This window comes from Rhinolophus ferrumequinum, chromosome 2, assembly GCF_004115265.2.
Source record: "Rhinolophus ferrumequinum isolate MPI-CBG mRhiFer1 chromosome 2, mRhiFer1_v1.p, whole genome shotgun sequence".
Taxonomy (NCBI): Eukaryota; Metazoa; Chordata; class Mammalia; order Chiroptera; family Rhinolophidae; genus Rhinolophus; species Rhinolophus ferrumequinum.
This window is the reverse complement of record NC_046285.1, coordinates 46898760-46924763: the sequence shown is the minus strand read 5'-3', so window position 1 is coordinate 46924763 and position 26004 is coordinate 46898760. Positions and strand designations below refer to the sequence as shown.

The following is a 26004-nucleotide window of genomic DNA, read 5'->3' as shown; positions in this document are numbered from 1 at the left end:
TAATGTGTTCTTCATTTCAGTTATCGTATTCTTTATTTCTGGTTGTTTTTTTTTTTTTTTTCTGATTGGTTCTTTTTTATGTTTCCTATCTCTTTGTTGAAGTTGTCACTAAGATCACTGAGTATCCTTATAACCAGTGTTTTGAACTCTGCATCTGCTATATTATTTGTCCCAATTTTGTTTAGCTCTTTTTCTGGACCTATGTTTTTTCATTTAGGATATGTTTCCTTGTCTCCTCATTTTGACTGCCTCCCTGTGTTTGTTTCTATGTATTAAGTAGATCTGTTATGTCTCCTGGTCTTAGTAGAGTGGCCTATGTAGTAGGTGCCCTGTGGTGCTCATTGGCACAATGTCCCTGGTCACTTCAGTCAGGTGCTCCATGTGTGTCCCTTGTGTTGGTTGTGTGTGCCATGTTGTAGTTGAATATTGATTGCTATAAGCAAGTCAGTCGGAGAGACTGACCCTCAGGCTGATTGGGTGTGAGGACTGGCCATGACTTCAGTGGAGGAGCTGTTGTGTAGGGGCTGACTCTGTGAAGTAGGATTCTCCTTAGTGGGGCTCTAGTGTCTGCTGAGTTTGCCCGTTGGGTGTGTCATTTGTGGAGGTTGTTCTCTGGTGTAGTCTGAAGCTGACCACCAGGTGTGTGGATTCTGGGGACTCTTGGGGGAGAGGGTCTCTGGTGCAGGCCAAGGTCAGCTATACCTGTGCCCTGCCCATGGTCACTCAGTATGAGCTACAAAGTGATCTGCAGATAGTTGCCAATGGTGCTAGGCTTGGAGGTGTCTGAGAGAAGCTAAGCTGTGAACTGAGGTCTGCTGCCTCTAGTGCTGAGTTTGGGGCTGCTTAGCAAGAGGTACGGGACACTTCGAGGCAAGATGCTGCTTATTTGGGATTTGTGAACCTTTCACAGATTTTAGAAAAGTCTGCAGCATGAGCCAAGAGAGGCTGTATGGAAAAGCCACTTTAAGAGGCTTATGTCGACCTGCAAGTTGGGTGAGGTAGGATCTCAGGGAATCACCAAGGTGGGGTGAATGGTGGTGTTAGCTAGGTTGATGGAGACTCAGATATGGTGCCCACCAGTGCAGGCAGGCTGGGTGCAGGGAGGGCTTGACAAAGAAACAATGTCTTCTGTTAGTACTTCTGCCTGGGAGAACGCTGCACCTCCAGCCCTCACCTGAAGCCAGATAATTCAGTTCCTCTCCATATGTCCCTGGTGCCATTAGAGCTGTTGCCCCAGTGCTGGAGCTCAGAGCAAGTGAGTCCATCAGTGAATAAGTCCTCACTTGGGCCCTTTAAGAGGAATGCCTGGGACTCCAGCAGCCCTTTGTCTCACTCAGCCACAATCTCAGCTGGTTTTACAGCCAGAAGTTATGGATAATCTCTTTCTGGCACTGGAACTCTGGGCTGGGGAACCTGATGTGGGGCTGGAACGCCTCACTCCTCAGAGGGACCTCCACAACTGAGGTATCCCTCCTGATTTTTACCCGCCACATGTGGGTTTGGGGCCAGCCCATTCCCATCTCCGCCTCTCTTACCAGTCTTTATGTGACTTCTTCTGTATATCCTTAGTTATAGAACTTCTGTTTAGCTAGACTTCAGGCAATTCTCAATGATGATTGTTCTAGTTTAGTTGTCATTTTGCTGTGATCATGGCAGGAGGCGAATACAGAATTTATCTACTCCCTCACCTTGAGTGGAAGCCTGGAATCTAAAAAATTTTAACTCATAGAACTAGAGAGGGGAACGGTGGTTTTCAGGGATGGGGGATTGGAGAAACGGGGAGATGTTGGTCAAAGGGTATAAACTTTCAGTTATAAGGTGAATAAGTTCTAGATATCTAAAGTACAGCATGGTGATTATAGTTAATAATACTGTATTGAGTATTTGAAATATGCTAAGAGAGTTGATCTTAAGTGATCTCACCACACACAAAGAAACGGTAACTATGTGAGGTAATTGATATGTTAATTAACGTGATTATGATAGTCATTTCACAGTATGTACGTATATTAAATCATTGTGTTGTACACCTTTAAAAAGTCACATTTTCACAAGCTAAATATATACAATTTTTCTTTGTCAATTTTACTTCATAAAGTGTAAAACCTAAAACTATTAAAAAAAATTGTAGAAGAACACATAGGCAAAAGCTTTATGATATTGAATTTGGCAATAATTTCTTGGATATGACACCAAATATACAGGCAACAAAAGAAAAAATAGACAAAATGGACTTCACAAAAATTTTTAAATGTGCATAAATAGACAGTATCTATCAACAGAGTAAAAAAAGCAAACCACAGAGTGGAAGATAATATTCACAAATCATGTATCCGATAAGGTATTAATATCTAGAATATTTAGAGAACACCGAAAAACAAACAACCCAATTCAAAAATGGCCAAAGGACTTGAACAGGCAGTTCTCCAAAGAAGATACACAAATGACCAGTAAGCACATGGAATGATGCTCAATATCACTAATTGCTAAGGAAATGTAAATAAAAGTACAGTGAGATACTACCTCATACCCATTAGGATGTCAAAAAAGGATAAAAACAAAAACCAAACAAACAAAAAAAAAACAGGGGGTTGGGGGGTGGGAGATGAGGGTAAGGGGAATCAAATATATGGTGATGGAAGTAAAACTGACTCTGGGTGGTGAACACACAATGTAATTTATAGATGATGTGATACAGAATTGTACACCTGAAATCTATGTAATTTTACTAACAATTGTCACCCCAATAAATTTAAAAAAAGAAAAGAAAAAAATAAACAAACAAACAAAAACCAAAAAAATAACAAGTGTTGGTGAGGATGTAGAATAATTAGCACCCTTGTGTATCGCTGGTGGGAATGTAAAATGGTACAGATGCTATAGAAAACAGTATGACATTTTTAAAAAGTTAAACATATAATTATCATATGATCCAACAATTCTAATTCTGGATATATACTAAAAAGACTTGAAAGCAGAGTCTTGTAGAGATAGTTTTGCCTCCATGTTCATAGCAGCATTATTCACAGTAGCCAGAAGATGGAAGCAACCCAAGTAACCATTGATGGATGAATGGATAAAGAAAATGTCTCACACACACACACACACACACACACACACTCTCACACACACACACACACAGAAATATTATTCAGGTTAAAAAAAGGAAATTTTTGTACAACATGGATGAACCTTGAAGAAGTTATGGGAAGTGAAATATGCTAGTTTAAAAAGGACACATATGATTCCTCCTGTGTGAGGATCCTAGTATAGTCAAATTCATTGAGACATAAAGTAGAATGGTGGTTGCCAGGGGCTGGTGGAAGAGGGTAATAAGGATTTAGTGTTTAATGGGTATAGTTTTAAACACTATAGAAAGGAAAGATGAAAAAGTTCTAGAGATACACGATGGTGATGGTGGCACAACAATGTGAATGTACTTAATAAAACAGAATTGTACATTTAAAATGGTTAAAAACATAAATTTTATATTATATATTTTGCTACCATGACAAAATGCCACAAACTGGGTGACTTAAACAACAGAAATGTATTTTCTCAGGGTCCTGGAGGCTGGAAGTCCAAGATCAAGATGTTGGCAGGTTTGGTCTCTCCTGAGCCTCTCTTGGGCTTTCAAATGACCACCATCTTGCTGTGTTCTCACACAGCCCTTCCTCTGTGTATGTTTATCCCTGATGTCTCTTCCTTTTCTTATAAAGACAATAGTCTTATTGGATTAGGGCCACACCCTTATGGCACCATTTAACCTTAATTACCTCTTGAAATGCCCTATCTCCAGTGACTTTACTGGAGCTAGAGGAGCTGCCTCAAGATGGCTCACTCAGATAGCTGTTTGCTGAAGACCTCTGTTCTTTGCTGGCTGTTGGCAGGATTCCTCAGTTCCTCATTCTGTGTACTTCTCACAGCATGTACCTAGCTTCTCCCAGAAGAAATTATCCAAGAGAGACTCAAGTACTGTACCTTTTGTGATCTAATCTCCAATCACACACACTGACCATTCTACTTTTCATTAGAAGCAAGTCACAAAGTCCATACCATACTCCATGGATGTGGAATTAAATGCCATCTTTTTAAGGAAGGAGTATAAAAAAAGTGTGTGAAAATATTTTGATACCACTACAGGAGGAGATATATTTCCAGAACTAGAATTACAGGGAAATAGACAACAACATATTAAGGTCCTTCATATATTTTGCAAAACTAATATTCAAAAAGATTGTATCAAGTTATGCTTTCATGAACAAAATGAGAATTAATCAATTTCATTAGTCAGGACAATTTTCTCTTTTGTGAATTGTGTTTTTATGAATTTTTCATCTCTTGAAGTACTCTGTTCCTTCTGGATTCCAATTACATGTATATTATACCATTTGATGTCTTCCTTTAGCTCTTGGTTGCTCTGTTCTGTTTTTTCCCCATTTTATTTTTTCTCTTCCTTATCAGTTTATGTAACTTTTATTGACTCATTTTCAAGTTCCATGACTTTTTTTCCTGCTGTGTAGAGTCTACTGATAAGCCTCTTTAAGGCATTTTTCATCTCTTACTGAATTTTTTATTTCTAGCATTTCCATTTGATTCTTTCTTATATCGTGTTTCCCCGAAAATAAGACCTCGCTGGACAATCAGCTCTAATGTGTCTTTTGGAGCAAAAATTAACGTAAGACCCAGTCTTACATTATGTTATATAAGACCCAGTCTTATATTATAGTAAAATAAAACCAGGTCTTACATTAATTTTTGCTCCAAAAGATGCATTAGAGCTGACTATCCGGCTAGGTCTTATTTTTGGGGAAACACAGTAGTTGACATTTCTTTGCTGAAATTATCTGATCATGAATGTTGCCTATTTTCTTCCATTAGATCCTTTGACATCTTAATAATAATTATTTTAAATTCCCTGTAAGATAGTTCCAACATCTGTGTCATATTTTTGTCTGGTTTTGACAAACCAGCTTTGTGTTTTCAGATTTTGATTTTTCTTGCCATTTTGTATATGTTCCCCCCTGTTATATGTGGAGGCCTTGACCCCCAATGTGATGATATTTGGAGATGGGGCCTTTGAGAGGTAATCAGGCTTAGATGAGTTCATGAGGGTGGGGCATTCATGATGGGATCAGTGCTCATCTAAGAAGAGACACCAGAGAGCTTTATTTCTCTCTCTCTCTCGTTCTCTCTCTCCACCATATGAAGACTCTGGAAGAAGACGGCCATCTGAAAGCCAGGTAGACAGCTCTCATCAGAACCCAACTATTCTGGCATTCTGATCTTGGACTTCCCAGACTTCAGAAATGTGAGAAATAAATGTCTGCTGTTTAAGCCTCACAGACTATGGCATTTTGTTATGGTAGCCTGAGCAGACTAAGACAATCTCATAATCTTTTGTTTAAAGTCAGATATGTAATACAATAGATACTGAGGTAAATATGTTTTATCCGTAAAGATAAGCACGCCTTTCCTTCTGCTAGGCCCTTAGTAATATTGGGTATTTGTGTTAATTTTGTCTGGAGTTGAGTTGGGTTTGAAGTTTATTGTTACTATGGTTAACCTTAGTGCACCACAGGCTTCAAATTTCTCTAGTGATACCTTGTGTGGACTATTTGCCACACTGAGAATGTTTCTCTCAGTGTCTGCTCTACACTTCGCTTCATGTTTCTCTGCTTTGTTTTGAGTCTTCCTTTTAAACTGTTCCCTATAAAGAAACTGTCTTTTGCAGCTTTCCTCGCTGTATTCCATTCTTATTTTTACTTGATGCTTATTACAGTGGTTATGGGGGTGGGGGTGAGGAAGTCATAGTTCTCTGATGTTTTAATTGATTCAGTTTTACTCCGACAATGTCAACCTGCTTCTTGTGGGCCTTCACTAGTGTTTCCTGCCCCTCCTCCAGATTTAGTGCTGAGCCAGAACCTATTCCTGACTTTTTCTCAGGGTAAATACTTTTTTTTTCTATTTTCCTCCCCCAGTTGACATGGGCTCACACCAGTGCCTTAAGGATATAGTTTTTTTCCCCATTATCCCTGTAGATTAAGCTTTTAGTTCCATAGGGAAGATAGATGAGTTTGGGTAGCGTTTTGGCAGTAATTTTTATTCTCCCTGATCCAGCCATCGTTGTGAAGAAAATTTTCACAGGATTTTCTCCAATTTTTCTCGTGAGCTTCTGGTGAGATTCTCACAGGAAAACCCTGCAAAAAGGTGCAAACTCCCTGGGACTTCACTGTACAACACCAACTCATACTCAGCCTTTAGCAATTTATTATAATTTTACTGTTGATTCTTGTTACTGGCTTATATGGCACCTGGAAGCACCTGCCTCGGTTAACCAAATGCTCTGATTCTATTTTTCCATATAGAATCTTGTCTCTCCCTAAATTTTGGGTTACATTTTTGCCCTGGGAGCAGTTATTTTGAGGGTTCAAGAATCATTATGAGTTTGCAGTTTGTCCAGCATGATTTTATTGTAAGGGTGGGAATAGCTCTCCTCATAGCTCTCTACATCTCTGACATGAAACCAGAATTCACCTCTATAATTTTTCATATGCAATTTCTGGCACTCAACAAAGGTGACCAAACACACAAGTTTGCTGAATACAAGGTCAACATACAAAATCAACTGAATGTCTATATACCAGCCACAAACAATAAAAAAGTTTTAAATGATAAAATTTATCATCAAACTATATCAATACCTAAAAAGAAACCTCATGAAGGTGTGATATTTTTACCCAAAAATCTGATAAAAAATATTGAGAGAAAGTGAAAAATATAAAAATACATGGAGGTATATACTAAGTTCATAAATTGGAAGGCTCAATAATATAAAAATGACTATTTCCCCCAAATTGATCTATCAATGTAAGGCAATCCCAGTTGAGGCCCTAACAGACTCTTGTAGAAATTAGCAAGCTCATTATAAAATGTGTATGGAAATGTAAAAGGCTAAGAATAGTCAAGTCATTCTTGAAGAAAATGATGTGGAAGGACTTGCTCTGGTAGATATCAAGACTTGTCATAAAGCTATAATAATTAAAAGAGTGTGGCATTGACCCAAGGGTTGGCAAATGAATAGACAAATGGAGGAGAATAGAGAACCAGAATCATATATACATATGTGTGTACACTTGGCTTTTGGAAAACCTGACACTGCTGAGTAGGGAAAGGAATTAATTTTCAATAACTGGGTTTAGTCAATTGGATATTTATATGAGAAAAAGTGAAACTTAACTCCCTACTTCACACCTAAGTTTTATGTGGATTGTAAATCTAAATATAAAAAGCAAAATCTAATGCTCCTAGGAGATGATAGGGGATAATATATTCATGACCCTAGGGAAGGTAAGTATTTCTTAAAAGAAACATTAAAACCTTAAGGATATTAAAGGAACATATTATTAAATTAACTTTTAAAAATTAAAGGAAAATTATTAAATATATAAAATATTGAAGAAAATTTAATAAATTATTAAAAAATAATAAAAGTATCTGTTTATCAAACACTATCATTAAGAGAGCAAAAAGACAAGTCACAGATTGGGAGAGGATATTGTTAACGTGCATAACCACAAAAAGGATCATGTCTAGGATACATAAGAAACTACAAATCAATAAGAAAAGAATAGAAAACTGAATGGAACAATAGGCAAACAATTCCATCAAAGTATAAAAGAATATCCAAAAGCCTAATTAACATATTAAAAAGTGCTCAACTTTATTAGTTATCAGAGAAATGCAAATTAAACCACAATGCAATACCATTACATTCTCACCAGTACAGTTATAATTGAAAAGACTGTAGATTTCAAATATTGCCAAGGATGCAGAACACTGGTGATGTGTAGGTAAATTTGGAAAAATCTTTGGCATTTTCTAGTAAGGCTGACATATGCTTATTATACTAGTAATCTGTCACTGCATAATAGCAGTATTGTTTTAGTGGCTTAAAGCAGTAAACATGTTCTCACATTCTTTTTGTGGGTCAGGAATTTGACAGTAGCTTAACTGTATGGTTTTAGGCTCAGGGTCTCTCATGCATTTACAGTCACAATATTAGCTCCTCTGAAGACTTGACTACAGTAAGAAAATTTCCTCTCAAGATGGCTCACTCACATAACTATTGGCAGGAGGACTTAGTTCCTTACTATGTGGACTTCTCCATAGTACTGAGTGTTCTTCCTCATGATATTGCAGCTGGCTTCCCCCAGAGTGGGCAAGGAAGAAGCTATAACGCCTTTTATGACTTAGTCTCAGAGGTAACACGCTGTCACTTCTGCTATTCTATTATTAGAAGTGAGTTACTAAGTCCAGCCTACATTTGAGAGTCATAGATTTAGGCTCCTCCTTTTGAAGGGAGGAGAGTCAAAGAAATTATGGAAATACATTAAAATTACCACACATACCCTATGACTAAACAATCTGACTCTGAGTTATAAAAGCAAAAATGGGTGGGTGTATGGTCCTCCAAACATTTAAAAGAATGTTTATAGCATCATTATTCATAATGGCCAAAGAGTAGAAACAAATCAAATGTCTATCAATAATAAAATGGATAAAGTGTGGTATATTCTGAGAATGGAATACTATTCAGAAATGAAAATTAATAAACTAAAGATACATGCAAAACCATAGATGAATCTCACTAATATTGAGCAAAAGGTCAAACTCCAAAAATGTGTACTGCATTGTTTCCTTTGTATAAATGTTAAATGAGGCAAAACCAATCTACAATGTAAGAAGTCAAGATGACGGTTACCTTTGGAGAGGAGAAAGGAGGGAATGATTAAGAAGATTAAGAAGAGTTATGAGAGGGAACTTCTGAAATGGTGATACTGTTCTATAAATTGCCCAGAGTGGTGGTTGCAAAGGTGTGTTTACATCATAATAATTCATTAAGCCATACACCTCTGATTTGTGCAGATTTCTGAATTGTCTTATACTTCAAATTTCGAAAGTTTAAAAAAGACACTAAGGAAAGAAAAAAGTATTCTTCGTGCAAAAACAAAACAGGTCTGTCTATGTGCAAAATTTGGCTTGCAAGTAGCCAGTTTGTAATATCTGCAATAGAAGATGGTAAATATGATCTTTGGCAGGCCTCAAGGCATATGGGTTATTGTAGACTTTGGTGATAGCATAAATCTATTCCTGTAGCATTTAGAATTGTCTAAAGTTCGTTCTGGAAAAGACCTTCTGGATCATTTTATCCAGTGATTTTTCAAATTGACCTCTCTGGCAGAGGCAACACCTTAGGTATTTCAAAGAATGCCAGAGCTTCTCAGAGCACAGTATAAAAACCACTAAATACCACTAGTCTAACTTATTTGCACTACAAATAAAGAAACTGAGGCTTAAGGAGACTATATTACTTGTTTAGAGTTAAACAGTTATGCAGTGGCAATGTCCTGAGATTCACTCCCATCTGATGGTACCATGAGTATGCTATGATGTCCTGGTCTGGAAGCCAGAAAAGGGAAATTACACATCTCAGGACCATGGTCTTTGGAGTACAAACTCTCCTACTCTGTCACTTGAGATGGTGGCAAACCAAAGTTACCAAAGAGAAGCTTAGATAGGAAATGTGTTGGAGAATGTCCCATTTAGGGACTACCCTGGGGAATGCCCTACTTTGTAACAAAGATGTGGGGCAATCTCTCACGCAGCTCACCCTTCAACTATTTTCTCAACTTTGGCTGCACATTAGAACCAACTGGGAACTTAAAAAAAAAAAAAATACTGCTTCTGGAGAGAGATCCAAGATTGCAGAGTAGATAAACATTGTGCTTGCATCCTCCCATGACCACATTAAAATTACAACTAAGTTATAGAACAATCAACTTGGAGAACCATTTGAAATCTAGCTGAACAGAAGCTGAACAGAAATTTTATAACTAAGGATATAAAGAAGAAGCCACAATGAGACTGATAGGAGGAGTGGAGATGCAGAATGGACCAGCCCTACACCTATGTGTGATGGTTGAGAATCAGTAGGGCTATCTTGGCCACAGAAGTGTCCCCCAGAGGAGAGAACAACCCCAGTTCCACACTGGGCTCCCCAGCCTGGAGTACCTGTGCTGGAAAGAGGAGGACCAACAATATCTGGCTGTGAAAAACGGTGATGATTCCAACCGTCCTGGTGGGACAGAAGGCTGCAGGAAACACAGATGTTTCCTTAAAGGGCCTGTGCACAAACTCACTTGCTCGCAGGCACTTAACTGGGCTCCAGCAGAAGGACAGTGACTTGGAAGGCATCACAGACATATAAGGAGAGACTGAATTGTGTGGGTTCAGGGCGAGGACCAGAAGGACAGTAGCCATTATTCCTGTGTAGAATCATCCTCCAGTGCAGCTGGCAGGCAGGAACCATCTTTCCTGTGTTGAGTCCTCCCCCACATGGCCAAATCTGAATCTGCATTGGTCTCGTGAATTCCACTTGCTCCACCCTGGTGACTCCCTGAGACCCCAACTCACCCAACTCATCTACCACAGGAAGCTCTATCAGCTGCTGAGCCTTACAGGAGCTGGAAGGCAGCAGCAGGTCTCGGGGTGCCATGGGCTTTTTTCAGAGATACCCCAGGTCCAGTACTGGTGGCAGCCATCCTCAGTTTACAGCATGGCCTCTCCCTTGCACCTCCAGGTCTAGCCCAGGCAGCAACCAACAACGGATCACTTTGTAGCTCCTACCAGGTAGTCTCTGGCTGGTCATAGGCAGTGGCTGACCTGGGCCTGAACTGGAGCCTCTCCCATGAGGCCCCAGAACCAACATACCTGGAGGTCAGCTTCAGATTACAGCAGAGCAGCATCCAATTAGTCCCACAAGTGGCACAGCCAAAGGTTAGGCTCAACAGGCACCAGAGCCAGCTGGGGCAAATCCCACTCTGTGGGGTAAGCCCCCTGCAAAGCAGTTCATAAGCTGAGGATGTGGCCAAACCCCACAGCCAGTCAGCCTGAGGGTCAATCCTACTCACTGATGTGCCAATAGCAACCAAAGATCAACTATAAGAGGAGGGCACACATAACCCACACAAGGGATACTCTTGGAGCACCTGGTGCAGGTTACAAGGGAGACTGTGCCACTGGGCCCCACAGGACACTTACTACATAAGGCCACCCAGCCAAGACTGGGAGACATAGCAGGTTTACCTAATATGTAGAAAAAAATCACAGAGAGGCAGCAAAAATGATTAAACAAAGAAATATATCCCAAATGAAAGAATAGGAGCAAACTCCAGAAAAGGAACTAAACAAAATGGAGGCAAGCAACCTACCACATAGAGTTCAAAACAATGGCTATAAAGACACTCAAGAAACTTAGTGAGAACTTCAACAAAGAGATAGCAAGCATAAAAAAAGGACAGAAACCATAAAAAGAACCAGTCAGAAGTGAGGAATAACTGAAATTAAGAATGAACCAGAAGGAATCAACAGCAGACTAGATAAAACAGAGGATCAAATCAGTGATTTAGAAGACAAGGTAGCAGAAAACACCCAATTGGAACACCAAAAAGAAAAAGAGAATCCAAAAAAATGAGGATAATGTTAAGAGAACTCTGAGACAACATCAAGTGTGTAATGACATTCGCATCATAGGGTAACAGAAGGAGAATAAAGAAAACAAGGGATTGAGAACATATTTGAAGAAATAATGACTGAAAACTTTCCTAACTTGGCAAAGGAAATAGGCATTACAAGCCCAGGAAGCTTAGAGAGCCCCAAACAAGATGAACACAAGCAGACCCACACCAACACACATCACAATTAAAATGGCAAAGGTTAAAGAAGAGACTCCTAAAAGCAGCAAGAGAAATGCAACTAGTTATTTACAAGGGCACTCCCATAAGTTGTCAGCTTATATTGCAACAGAAACTTTGGCATGAAATATTCAAAGTGATGAAAAGCAAGGACCTACAAGCAAGACTACTCTACACAGCAAGGACATCACTTAAAATTGAAGGAGAAATAAAGAGCTTCCCAGACAAGATAAAGCTAAAAGGACTTCATCACCACCAAACCAGTATTACAAGAAATGTTAAAGGACTTCTTTAAGAAGGGGGGTGGTGTGGAGGAGAAGAAAAAACATAATGATGAATAATAAAATGGCAATAACTATGTATCTACCAATAATCACTTTAAATATAAATGGATTAAATGCTCCAATCAAAAGACACAGGGTAGCTGAATGGATAAAACAGGACCCACACATATGTTGTCTACAAGAGATCCACTTGAGATCAAAAGACACACAGTGACTGAATGTAAAAGGATGGAAAAAGATATTTCATGTGAATAAAAATAAAAAACAAGCTGGGGTAGTAATACTTATATCAGACAAAATAGATTTAAAACAAAGGCTATTATAAGAGACAAAGAGGGACATTACATAACGATAAAGAGACAAATCTAACAAGAGGATACAATCCTTGTAAACATTTATGCACTTAAATATATAAAGCAAATATTGACCAACTTAAAGGGAGAGATTGACAGTAATACAATCATACTAGTGGAGTTTAACACCCCATTGACAACCATGGAGATATATTCCAGACAGAAAGTCAACAATGAAACAGTGGCCTTAAATGACACACTAGACCAGATGGATTTAATCAATATTTCTAGAGCATTTCACCCCAAAGCAGTAGAATATACATTCTTTTCAAGTGCACATGGAACATTTTGCAAGATAGACCACATGTTAGGCCACAAAACAAGTCTCAATAAATTTAAGAAGACTGAAATCATATCAAGTATCTTCTCTGACCACCATGATGTAAATCTAGAAATCAATTACAAGAAAAAAACTGAAAAACACACAAACACATGGAGGCAAAATAACATGCTACTAAACAATGAATGGGTTAACAATGAGATCAAGAAAAAAAACAAAAGATACTCTGAGACAAAAGAAAATAAAAACACACCAACCCAAAATATATGGATACAGCAAAAGCAGTTCTAAGAGGGAAGTTCATAGCAATACAGGCCTACCTCAAGAAACAAGAACAATCTCAAATAAACAATCTAACCCTACACCTAAGGAAACTGGAAAAAGAATAGCAAACAAAGCTCAAAGTGAGTAGAAGGAAGGATATAATAAAGATCAGAGTGGAAATAAATGAAATAGAGTCTAAAATCATACCAATGAAACCAACAGCTGGTTTCTGGAAAAGATGAACAAAACCGATAAACCTTAACCAGACTCATCAAGACAAAAAGAGAAAGGACCCAAATAGATAAAATCATAAATGAAAGAGAAGTGACAACTGACACTACAGAAATACAAAGGATCGTGAGGAAATATTATGAACAATAACATGCAACAAATTGGACAACCTGGAAGAAACAGATAAATTCCTATAAACATACAATCTTCCAAGGCTGAATCAAGAAGAAACAGAAAATCTGAACTGACCGATTACAACTACTAATGAAATCGAATCAGCAATCATAAAACTCCCAATAAACAAATATCCTGGACTGGAAAGCTTCACAAGTGAATTTTACCAAACATTCAAAGAAGAATTAACACCTGTTCTTCTCAAACTATTCCAAAAAATTCAAGAAGAGGGAAAACTCCCAAGTCATTTTACGAGGTCACCATTAATTACCTTGACTCCAAAACTCAATGAAGATGTTACAAAGAAAATTAGAGGCCGATATGCCTTGTAAACATACACGCAAAAATCCTCAACAAAATATTTGAAAACCAAATTCAGCAATACAGTATAAGGATCGTATACTACGATGAAGTGGGATTTATTCCTGGTATAAACTGTTGGTTCAATATCTGCACATCAATTAACTTCATACACCACATAATCAAAATAAAAAATAAAAATTATATGGTCATATCAATAGATGCAGAAAAAGCATTTGACAAAATCCAGCATCAATTTATGATAAAAATTTTCAGTATAGTGGGAATAGAGGGAACATATTTGAACATAATAAAGGTCATATATGACAAATCCACAGCTAATATCATACTCAATGGGGAAAAGCTAAAAGCATTCTCTTTAAATTTAAGAAAAAGAGAAAAACGCCCACTCCCACCACTTTTATTCAACATAGTATTGGAAGTCCTGGCCATAGCAATCAGACAGGAAAAAGAAATAAAAAGCATCCAAATTGGAAAGGAAGAAGTAAAATGTAATTTTTTGCAGATGACATGGTAATATATAGATAGAACCCCAAAGATTCCACAAAAAAACCTGTTAGAACTGATAAATGAATTCAGTGAAGTAGCAGGATAAAAAATGAATATTCAGAAATCAGTTGCATTTTTATATACCAATAATGAACTGCCAGAAAGAAAAAATTTGAAAACAATCTCATTTACAATTGCATACATAAAAAAAAATTCCTAGGAATAAATTTAACCAAGGAGGTAAGAGACCTGTACTGAAGGGGTATAAGACACTGAAGAAAGATATTGAAGAAGATACAAATAAATGGAAGCATACACCATGCGCATGGATAGGAAGAATTAACAAGGTTAAAATGTTCATACTACCCAAAGCAATCTATAGATTCAATGCAATCCCTATCAAAATACCAATGGCATTTTTTACAGAACTAGAACAAATAATCTTAAAATTTATATAGAACCACAAAAAACTCCGAATAGCCACAGCAATCTTGAGAAAGAACAAAACTGGAGGTATTATGCTACCTGATGTCAAACTGTACTACAAGGCTATAGTAATCAAAACAGCATGGTACTGGCATAAAAACAGAAACATAGATTGAGGAAGAGAATACAGAGCCCAGAAATAAATCATTGCCTATATGGTCATTTACTCTATGACAAAAGAAGCAAGAATATACATTGGAGTAAAGACAGTCTATTTAATAAATGGTGCTGGGAAAACTGGACAGATACATGCAAAAAAAAAAAAAAAAAAAAGAAAGAAAGAAACTGGACCACCTTCTTATACCATATACAAGAATAAACTCTAAATGGATTAAAGACTTAAATGTAAGATCCGAAACCATGAAAACTCCTAGAAGAAAACACAGCCAATAAAATTTCTGATATTGCTCTTAGTGATATTTGTTCTGATCTATCTTCTTGGGCAAGGGAAACAAAACAAATGGGACAACATCAAACTAAAAAGTTTTCATACAGCAAAGGAACCATCAGCAAAATGAAAGACAGCCTACTGAATGGGGGAAGACATTTGCCAATGATACATCTGATACAGGGTTAATATCCAAAATTTATAAAGAACTCATAAAATTCAACACCCCCCCCCCAAAAAAAAAATCCAATTAAAAAATGGGCAGGAGACCTGAATAGACATTTTTCCAAAGAGGGCATACACATGGCCAATAGACATATGAAAAGATGCTCAACGTCACTCATCAGATAAAACCATAATGAGATATCACCTCACACATGTCAAAATGGCTATCATCAATAAATCAACAAAGAAGTGTTGGCGAGGATGTGGAGAAAAGGGAACCCTTGTGCACTGTTGGTGAGATTGCAATTGGTGTAGCTGTATGGAAAACAGTATGGAGCTTCCTCAAAAAAATAAAAAATAGAACTACTATATGACCCAGCAATCCCACTTCTGGGTATTTATCCAAAGAAGTCCAAAACACTAATTTGAAAAGATATATGCATCCCTATGTTCACTGCAGCACTATTTACAATAGCGCAAATATGGAAACAACCTAAATGCCCATCAACAAACAACTGGATAAAGAAATTGTGGTACATATATACAATAGAATATTACTCAGCCATAAAAACAATTAAATCTTACCATTTGCAACAACATGGGTGAACCTAGAGGGCATTATGCTAAGTGAATTAAGTCAGACTGAGAAAGACAAATACCATACGATCTCATTTATATGTGGAATCTAGAGAACAAAATAAACAAACAAAACAGAAACAGACTCATAGATACAGAGAACAAACAGATGGTTGCCAGAAGGGACGGGGGTTGGGGAGCTGGGTGAAAAAGGTGAAGGGATGAAGAAATACAAATAGGTAGTTACAAAATAGTCACAGGGGTGTAAAGTACAGCATAGAGAATATAGTCAATAATGTTGCAATAACTATGTATAGTGCCATGGGACTACTAGACTAATTGGGGGCATCACTGCATAAATTATATTAAATGCCGAACCATTATGCTGTATACCTGAAACTAATATAAAATAATACTGAATGTCAACTATAACTGAAAATAAACAAATAAATACATTTTTAAAAAGAAAAAAAATTGCAATGAGATGCCTGTGGGAATGGCTAAAATTAAAAAGACTGACATCATGTATTGATAAGGATATAGAAGAACTAGGGAGCTCATACTGCTTGTAGACATGTAAAGTGGTACAATCACTTTGGAAAATAGTTTGTTTGTTTCTTCTAAAGATAAAAATACACTTACGTATCAATAGAATATTCATTCTCTTCCTAGATTTTTACCAGAGAGAAATGAAACCATATGTTCACACAAAGTCTTGTACAGGAACATTCATACAGTTTTATTCATAATAGCCCCAAACTTGAATAACTCAAATGTCCGGCAATAGATGAATGGATAAGAAAATTGTGGTATTCATGCCTTGAAATCGTACTCAGAAAAAAAATAATGAACTATTGATACACTCAATTGTATGGATGAACATCAAAATAATTATGGAAAGAAGCCATACAAAAAAGAAAACAATCTATATGATTCCCTCTAGAAAACGCAAACTAAGCAGATCAGTGATTGCCTAGGGAGACGGGCAGAGAGGATTTATAACAGGGTTCCAGGAAACTTTGTGGAACAAATGGGTGTTTCAGATCTTGATGTTGGTATCAGTTTCATGGGCGTAGACATATGACAAGGCTTATCAAATTGTACATTTTAAATATATGCAATTTATTTTATGTCTATTGTACCTTAATAAAGTACTTTAAAATATCAAAAAAAAAATATACTACTTCCTGGGCTTCCCCATACACTAATTGAATCAGGCTCTCTGGAGTGGCCTGGGAAGAACTGGATATTCTGACCCTTATTGAGCTTTACTGAGATGTGCATGGATTGAGCTCATCATCTCAGGGAAGTCTGAACAGTAAATTGGGCCTTGCCACAAGAGGAAGAAACAACAGAGAGAAAAATAAATATCTCTGGTGGTAGCCAAATTTCAGGGTCTCTACCTTTGTTTCTATGACCTCAACTCTATGGTTCCAGCCTCAAGAATGAAGCCCCCCATTTGTCCCTGGTTTCTCTCCTTATAATAAAATACTGAGAAAAAGAGATTCTTAGGCCTTGGGTGACAAGTGCAATTAAAATACCTTGGTTTCATGCTTGATTTTGGCAGAACATGGAGTCCACACCTCTGCTTAGAATGAGTAGATCCCAGCAAGACGCTTCTCTGAGTGAGGTCACCTTAGAGATGCATTACTTCTGTATTTCTCTGTCCAGTTAGGAGAACTTCACTTCTTCCTAATGTGGGTTCTTTTCACCTTTGAGCTGTAGAATGCCAGAGGTGGGAAGGACCAAAGAGGTTAGCTTATCCAGTTTCCCTTTTGGTAGATAAAACATTCTTGGCCAAAAGTGACTTACATAACATCACACCAGCTGTCAGCAGAAGTATCTTGGCATAAACATACTAGTTTGTTTCTACACCCAGTTCTCACTCTTTTGTCTCAAAAGTATATGCTGAAGATACAGAAAAGCACATAAAATAGTATAATCAGCACCACTTATATCACCTAAATTTAACTGATTTCACATTTTTAGTGTATTTGTTTCATATATAAAATAAAATAAAATGCCACTGAGTCAGCTAAAATCTCTCCCAATCCATTCCTCTCCTCCCTTCCTCTCAGGAGTAATGACACTCTAAGATTGGTGAATCCCACTCCCCTGAATGTTTTCTGTTCTCTCTCTCTCTCTCTCTCTCTCTCTCTCTCTCTCTCTCTCTCGATATATATATATAGATAGAAAGATAGATAGATAGATATATCTTCCATATATATATATATACATACATACATACATATATATATATATATATATCTTCCATAATATGACAAAATTCTATAAATGGTATCTTTTAATTTCAATATTCATATAACATTATATTTTTAATATTCATCCATGGTATAGATGTAGTTAATTCATTTTAACAGTGGCGTATTATCTTTTTTTTATTAGTTTCAGGTGCACAAAACAATGTAATAGACATTTATCATTTATATCCCTCACACTGTGTCAACCCCCCACCCCCCACCCCCCCACTATAAACCCCATCTTACTTATTTATTCCCCTCAGTGGAAAGCTGTTTCTAAGTTTGCACAAATTGCTTTGCAATAAATATCCTTACACGTGTGTGCAGAAGAGTGAGAATTTCTATAGTGTGGGAGACCTAGAAGGGAAATCACAAGGTCCTAGGATATGTGTACCTTCAATTTTATGAGGTTTTGCCAAATTGTTCTCCAAAGTAGTTGAACCAATTTATACTTCTCACATCTTTATCAACACTTGGTTGACTTAGATTTTTACATTTTAACCAATTTGCCAGACGTGAAATAGCATTGTTTTAAATTTATGATTTCTGGTGACTAGTCAAGTTGAGCATCTTTTAATATGCTTAATAGTGAAACAGATTTTCTCTTATGTGAATTCCTTGTTCATCTCCTTTACCATTTGGGTTGTCTCCTACTTACTTTTTAGGAGATTTTTTAATGTATGCTGGTTATAATTTTTTACCTTTAAATGCATGGCAAATATCCATATTATTTTTTACCTTTAAATGCATGGCAAATACCCATATTTTTACCTTTAAATGCATGGCAAATATTCCAGTCTGTGGCCTGTTTTTTCATTTTGTATATGTTGTCTTTTGTTTACAGAACTTTTCAATTTAATATAGTCTTATGTGTCAGTCTTTCTTAATGAATTATTCTTTTTTTGTTTAAGAATTCATTCTCTTCTTCAAGTTTATATAGGTATTCTACCATATATTCCTGTAAAAGCTTGAAATTTTTAGTTTTAGCATTTAGATTTTACTTAGTTTGGAATTTTGTTTGTGGTATGAAGAAAAAATACAGGCACCTCCTTTTATTGTGCTTCACAGATGTTGTGATTTTTTACAAATTAAGGGCAAGACCCAACACAAGCAAAAAGACTGACTCACTTTATTACAATACTTGTTTTATTGTGGTGGCCTGGAACCAAACATGCAATATCTCTGAGGTATGTCTGTACATCTTATCTTTTTAACATAACAAACACTAATTGTCCCAGCATAACTTATTGAATAGTTTATGGTTGTCCCATTGAATTATAATCCCGTTATATATCAAGTTCCCATTTATATGTGTGTCTACTTCCATAATCTCTTTTATGTTCTGCTTGTCTGTTTGACTATCTATATGCAAATGCCACATTGTTTTAATGGCTTTAGCTCTTTATCACTTGAAGAAGCAAATTTCCCCTTCTTCTGTATTTTTCTTCAATATTATCTTGGCTATTTACCACTCTGCAATTTCCATTTAACTTTAGGAAAGGCTTGCTAAATTCTGAGGAGAGTTTTCAGATTTTTTTTAAAAATATATGGAATTTATTCATTAATTTTGGGAAAATTATCCTTAGTGATACTGTGTTCTTATCCATGAACACCGTAATCTTTGCATTTATTCAAATCTTTAAAAAATGTTTTCACTAACTTTTAACAATTTTTTCCATAAAGCTGTTCCACATATATTGTTAGGTTTATTTGTAGTTACTTTACAGATTTATTGCTTTTGAAATGTATATTTTAGAGTCATATTTTCCAAATGGATGTTGCTGGTATATATAAATGCCAGTGGCATGAATATATTGACCTTGTTTCCAGCAACCTCTTGTTAGTCCTTATGTATAATTACTGGATTCTCTTCGGTATTCTGTGTAATCATTATACTTTAATAACAAGATCTTTATTTTTTATTTTCAGTCTTTATTTTCTTATTGTGCTAGTTAGACTATCCAGTCTAATGTTGAATAGGAGTGGTAATAATGAATACATTTGTTCCCAAACTCCTATCACTAGATTCCACCACCTCTTGCTTTTAGCCCTACTCCGAGATGAATTCTCTTGTTATATCCCACTAACCAAGAAGTAGGTCTCCCAGTCCCTACTGACCCAGACTTCCCTATATAGGTATGCAGCTCTTAACACCCTCATTCAGTCAATTGCACTTAACAAAGTTGTCCAACAATCCATAGGCATTTCATTTAGATGGTCCACTATTCTTGCAGGTACAATGTGTCTGAAAGTGATTCAAAACCTTTCTACATATCTGTTCTTTAAAGGCATCATCATCCACCCAGGCTCAATAGTCAGAAATTTATATTCTTCTCAATTCCCACACCTAATGTATCACTGATCTTGTCGGTTCTAGATTTTAAATATCTGCCAAACTATTCTCTCCTCTCCATTCCCAACACCAATAATTGGCTTGAGCCCTCAGTACCTCCCACCTATAATTAACAGTTTCCTGTCTTCCCTGCCTTTCATCTCAATTCTTGCCTACCTTTCTCACTGCTTCCAAGTTTATCTTTCTAAAATGCATGTCTGATTATGTTTGCCTGGCTTAAAACCCTTTGCTAGCTCCCCATTGTCTACTGTTCTCTAAAGTCTGTTGTCTACAGTGTTAGTTCTCCAGCTGATCATTCAAGCCCTTTATTTACCCTGGCTAGCTCTATAACACACTGTCCTACCATTCCCCACCTTGCGTTATGGTCTAGCAAATCTGAAGTGCTTATTGTTAAGCTATGCTATTTCCTGGTGCTATGATTTTTTGCACTATCTGGTCTCTCTGCTTAGATTGCTCTGGCAGTCTTACTCATTATCAAAGCCAGCTCATATGTCATTTCCTCCAGGAATTATGGATACAGAACTCAAGAAATATTTATTGAGCACTACCTATATGCCAGGTACTATGCGAGATGCTAGGCATACAAAAATGAATAATATATACAATCATACCTCAGTATCCCAAGGAGGATTGGTTCCAGACACCCCACAGTTACCAAAATCCATGGATGCTCAAGTTCCTTAGTGGCCCTCCATATCTGCAGGATTTGGTTGGTTGCATTCACGGATGTGGAACCTATAGATATAGAGGGCTGTCTGTATTCCAAATGTTGCAACATCAATTAGCTACTTTCATTTCTTGCCTCCCTGTAGCTTTACCTGCCTGGAGCATGATTTTTATTTACATGTTTTTCTTTTCTGCCATTTCTTTTCTCCAATTTTGATAAATATACACGTGGGTAAACAAATATCACATTATTCTCAAATAATAATGTTTCTAAAAAGTATTTATAAACCTTCATGGACACAGTTTCAACTAGGAAGTGTGAGTATCAATGATGAGATCCTAAGCTCAGTACTTTGTGGTTAGTCCCTGGACCAGTCTACATAAAGAAGCACAATATGGCTAGGATTGTGATTAAGGATGTATGCTCTTAAGGCCTGAGTTTGCATCTCAGCTCTGCTACTTACAAGCTGGATGACTCAGAGTAATTGAACCTTTGTGCCTCAAGTTCTTGAGCTGTAAAATGAGGACAATGATAGTCCCTCTCCTTATAGTGCTGTTGAGAGAATTATTGAAGATAATACAAAAAGTGCTTGGAATAGTGCCTAGCACAAAGTGTTTAACAAATGGTAGACATTACTATTACTTTGTACATGAGTACACTTTTATCTCAGTCACTATTAGGAAGTCAAGTGATTTTTACGTCTATATCTAGCAATGAAAGAACTGTTTGTTGCTCTGAGCCAATTGTGTCCTCTTATCTAATTTTTAATGAACCAATGGCACATGTTGGCAGAATGACTGGCCCAGGAGAGCTCATGGCAGTGTAATGGAATTTCCTTTATGTAAAACTAAATGACATATGTAGAAAGAAACTGCATTGGCACACACTGATAGAGTCAGCTAGCTATAAATACATATCGAGACACAGCTAAGCGAGAGTGTATAGCGTAACAGCTAAGAGCACAAGGTCTGGAACCAGACTGCCTCACTTAGACTCATAACTCTCTACCACTTACTAGCTTTGTTACCTCGGGCAAGTTACTTCTTTGTATCTCAGCTTTCACATCTGTAAAATGGGATTATGTGAATTTTACACAGATATTGTGCGAATTTAATGAGATAATGCATCTAAAGCACTTGAACATTGCATGGTACATAATGTATATAATAAGTGGTAAAGAAAAAAGATACATGTAGTAAACAGAAACATATAAATAAAGTTAATCTTAAGCGTTCACTCCATGAAAAGCAATGGAGGTATATGTTCAATTGAATAAGTGATTCTTAAGAGAAAAATAGGAAAATTCTAGTTCTTCTGCACTTAGGATAATCTTTGTTAAAGGCATTTTTTTTTGTTCCTATAGAAGTCTCCAACATATTCCCCAATTATGTTTAGTTTTGACCACCAGGGTTCACCAAAATATGTTCCATGGAACATTTGCCCTGAGATATGTGTGAGAAAAAGGGGCTTTATGGTAGAATAATGCTGAGAAATGCTTAATGATGTAGTCCTTGGAAATTCAAATGTACACTAGCACCCTAAGGGTTCGATAAGTCCTGAAAAAATGTTTTATTTAATTTAATCCAGCATTTCTTGAATTTGATCACAGAGCATTTCCCCCCAACCCCCATATACTATTTATTAACATTCCACGGAACCACTGTCCCATGGAATAAACATGGAGAAATGCTGGCTTCAATGAATATTAAAACGACCTTTATATCAAAACAAGGGCTGAGGAGCATGGGATGTAGGTGTGGGAAGGAGAGGGCTCATACTTTTTTAGACTGGAATTGAAAATTTGCCTAGAACAATTCACAAAGCCAGGAACCACACAAATTCCTCAGGGTCACAAACAGTCAAACCGGACAATGTTCCTGGCAGCATGGGCAGGGTCTCCGGAGTGGGGAAGGGGAGCACCCCTCACTCACACTGTATCCTGCTGGTGTGCTGGGATCCCACTGTGGAGGATCTAAAGGCTCCTAAAAGTACTGTAGCACCTGCCTTTGGTCATGACTTCCTGCATTTACTTCCTACTTTCTGGAAAAGAAGAAGCTACAAGAAAAACATTTAAAGCGAAGAGGTCCAATTGGGGAACCAGAAGACAGACCCAGGAACAGAAGGGGAAGAGGGAAGATAGAAGGAAGTGGGTTGAGACCTCCAATCAGATTCAGGACAAGGATGATCCTATGGGCGGAGGCAGGATGAGGGATATAACGACGTCAGTGAAGAGAACCCTTCACAGCAGAGCAGAGCAGGGATACACTTAAGAGAAATAATACTAACTTCGAAGGTCAGTGACCAGAATGGAAACTTCCTGATGTTTAATGCATCTTCATAATTCTTTTCTTGGGAAAAACGATGGTGGCTGGGAGGGAGGAGAATTGTGCTGTTACAGAAGGGGATGCACAGTGAAAACTCCTCGATAAGGGATAGGTGTGTAAAATGGCTTGCTATCTATTTACATTGATCAGCGTATAGATTTTCCAAGTTAATGTTGTTGTCTGGTTGGTTCCTGAAGGCAAGTGTGCCTTCCTCCTCTGGTTTTCTTTACCTTTCTCTGTGGGTTCCTGCCAAGCGAGGGAGACGGAATTATATCCTAGGTGGCCTGGTGTAAAGAGACCTAGAATCTTTGACTTTGGGAGGGCTGAGGTCTGTGAGAGGCTGCTGAGCTGCATGCACGCTGGGAAATTATAAAAAGGAATCTGCTGACAGTAACAATGCCGAACTACGGGTAGTGGGAGCAGGATTTTTTCTTATTTCCATTAACTTGTATTTTTTCTAACTTTTCTATAATAAGCATCTGTTACTTTTGTAATTGTGGAAAATTAAGTTCATTTCTCTAGTTCATACCCTACATCTTTAGTTTCTGGAAAACATGACATTATGTGCAAACTTCCTATTAGTGGGTTTTTAGTGGGGGAAAAAGAAACAAAAAAATGAATGTTTTTCTACGCACGTATGAGTGAATGAAAATAAAACGCAGGAAATACTCCCTAGAGAGTTATATTTACAAAATTCTACTACAAAGAGAGGGAGAGACATTAGGGATAAGCTTTTCCGAGAACTTCTGGAGGAAAACTGTTAACATTTTCCAGGAGATGGCGTTTCGGTGGGGAGAAATACCTGGCAGCCTGCAGAGGGGCGGGGGCAGGAAGCGGGGGCAGGTAGGAAAGGTGGCCGCGGCCCCCGGAGGCCGGGGGCGGAGCAGGAAACGGCGGCGCCGGTGCGGGAGGCGGAGCCGCGGGAGCGCCTCAGGTGGGGATGAGCCGGCCGGTACCCGCCCTCGGACCGGGGCCGGCCCTCCCGCCTTGCTGCGCACAGTGAGGGGGAAGCGGAGGGATTCCTGGAGAAGTGCGGCGTCCAGGGGCCGCAGCTGATTAGAGACACATAGTGGCCCAGAGCCCCTGAGCTGAAAGGGGCCAGAGGGGGGCCATCATGGGCCCCGAGCTACCTGCGCCTTGGCTGCTGCTCTTCACCTGGCTCCCAACAGGTGAGCCGTGGGGAAATGGGTCCCACCCTGGCGCCCCAGGAGATAGGAAGCCATTGTTGCCTGGCCTTGCTGAGCTGGCCACAGGCTGGGCAGTGGAGGCCTGGGCGGCGATCTGGCCGCGCCAGGAGGTGCGGGGACTGGATCGAGTTTCTGCCTGTGGGAATCTGTTGTTTTCCTCTTTTATTAATTAGCCCAGGCCCTTCAGAAACAGGTGCAACTCAGAAACCCGGAGCCTCTAGGCTTCCCCTGCTGCAGTCATTAGGCCTGTAAAGCTGAATTGATAGGTGCGGTAACACCACTTTTACAATTCCTAATTACTTTTTCCTTTCATCTGATACTTGCTTTTAGGTTTTAGGTATGGCACAACCTAAATGTTGGCCCAGAAATACATTTATTTCACAACTGCGACATTATAATGTGTCCTCAAGTATATAATGGGTGTTTGATATGATTCAGAATCTATTTTACAGGACCACAACATGTAGCTCTTTGCTAGCTATCTTCAGGGTCACTTTCCTGCTTTCTTGATATCCACCCACTTCCCTAACTTCCCCCTCGCTCACTGTCTCCCCATCAGGTGTCCAACCACCCACCCACTCCTTCATTTTCAACCTCCAAGCCCATCCCCTGTCTGCTTTGGAAAGCATGGTTTTGTGTGTCTCAGTTTTTATCTCTTGGGAATATGACAGGAGTGTGTATCTGCATGAGTGAAACCAGGTAGGAAAGGATAGCTGAATATAGAATGTGCAGGCTCTTCCAGCCGTTTTTAGTTAGGATGTAGGTATGATCTTTTGCAGGATCATTTCTCTTCAAATTTCTGTCCTGTTTCATTTTCCCTGTCCCTCCTCCCCTCAACTTACCTCTTTGTGGGTGGGAGGTCAGCTCAGTTGGCCCACAGACCAATCTGAGTCTTGTATTTTTTTGAGAGAAAAGATACAATTCCATTTTTACAAGCTTCATAGGACATGAAAATCACTCAAATGTAACGAAATCTCATTCTACAGTAACTTAAGCTAAATGTTGAGGGAAGGAAGGAGGATCGCAAAAGGGTAGAAAAACTAGAAAATTGGTATCCCTAAGGTCTTCTAGCTTACCGCATTTTCTGCAGGATATGGGGCCTACAAATTATCTGAAGCTGACAAGGCTAGATGTTGGACACCCATGATACACACAACTGTGGACTAAATAAACCTCACCTAAACTGAAGTGCCTGAAATTCCACTAGAGCAGTCATCAGTTTGGACTATGAAAGCAAAATCATAAAAATCCCCCAGTTTTGCAGTTTTCTCTCCTGTGCTTTGTATGTTCAGCTCCAAGTCCACAGCAGGTAGGGATTTCTGAAGCTGCTTGAGCTGCCTTTTTAGGAAAATAGAGGTCTACTCACAACTCTGCCCCTGGGTACCATATCCCCAGGGTACTCCTGAGCTGAACGGCCCAGAGAGGAGCCAGCATAAACTTTGTAG

General features: G+C 38.2%; 2 protein-coding genes across 4 annotated transcripts in view; one reads left to right on the top strand and one right to left on the bottom strand.

The window, feature by feature from the left end:
* Positions 1-17518, bottom strand: part of CD86 (CD86 molecule) — a 108695-nt gene extending 91177 nt beyond the window's left edge. The window contains exon 1 of the mRNA XM_033129435.1: positions 17309-17518. Within this exon, the coding sequence (XP_032985326.1) occupies positions 17309-17319 (11 nt within the window). The 5' untranslated portion in view covers positions 17320-17518. The remainder of the gene's footprint in view (positions 1-17308) is intronic.
* Positions 17519-24309: 6791 nt separating this feature from the next.
* ILDR1 (immunoglobulin like domain containing receptor 1) overlaps positions 24310-26004 on the top strand; it is a 34762-nt gene continuing 33067 nt past the window's right edge. For all 3 annotated transcript variants that reach the window (XM_033092172.1, XM_033092162.1, XM_033092157.1), the window contains exon 1: positions 24310-24541. In XM_033092172.1, the coding sequence (XP_032948063.1) occupies positions 24487-24541 (55 nt within the window). In that variant the 5' untranslated portion in view covers positions 24310-24486. The remainder of the gene's footprint in view (positions 24542-26004) is intronic.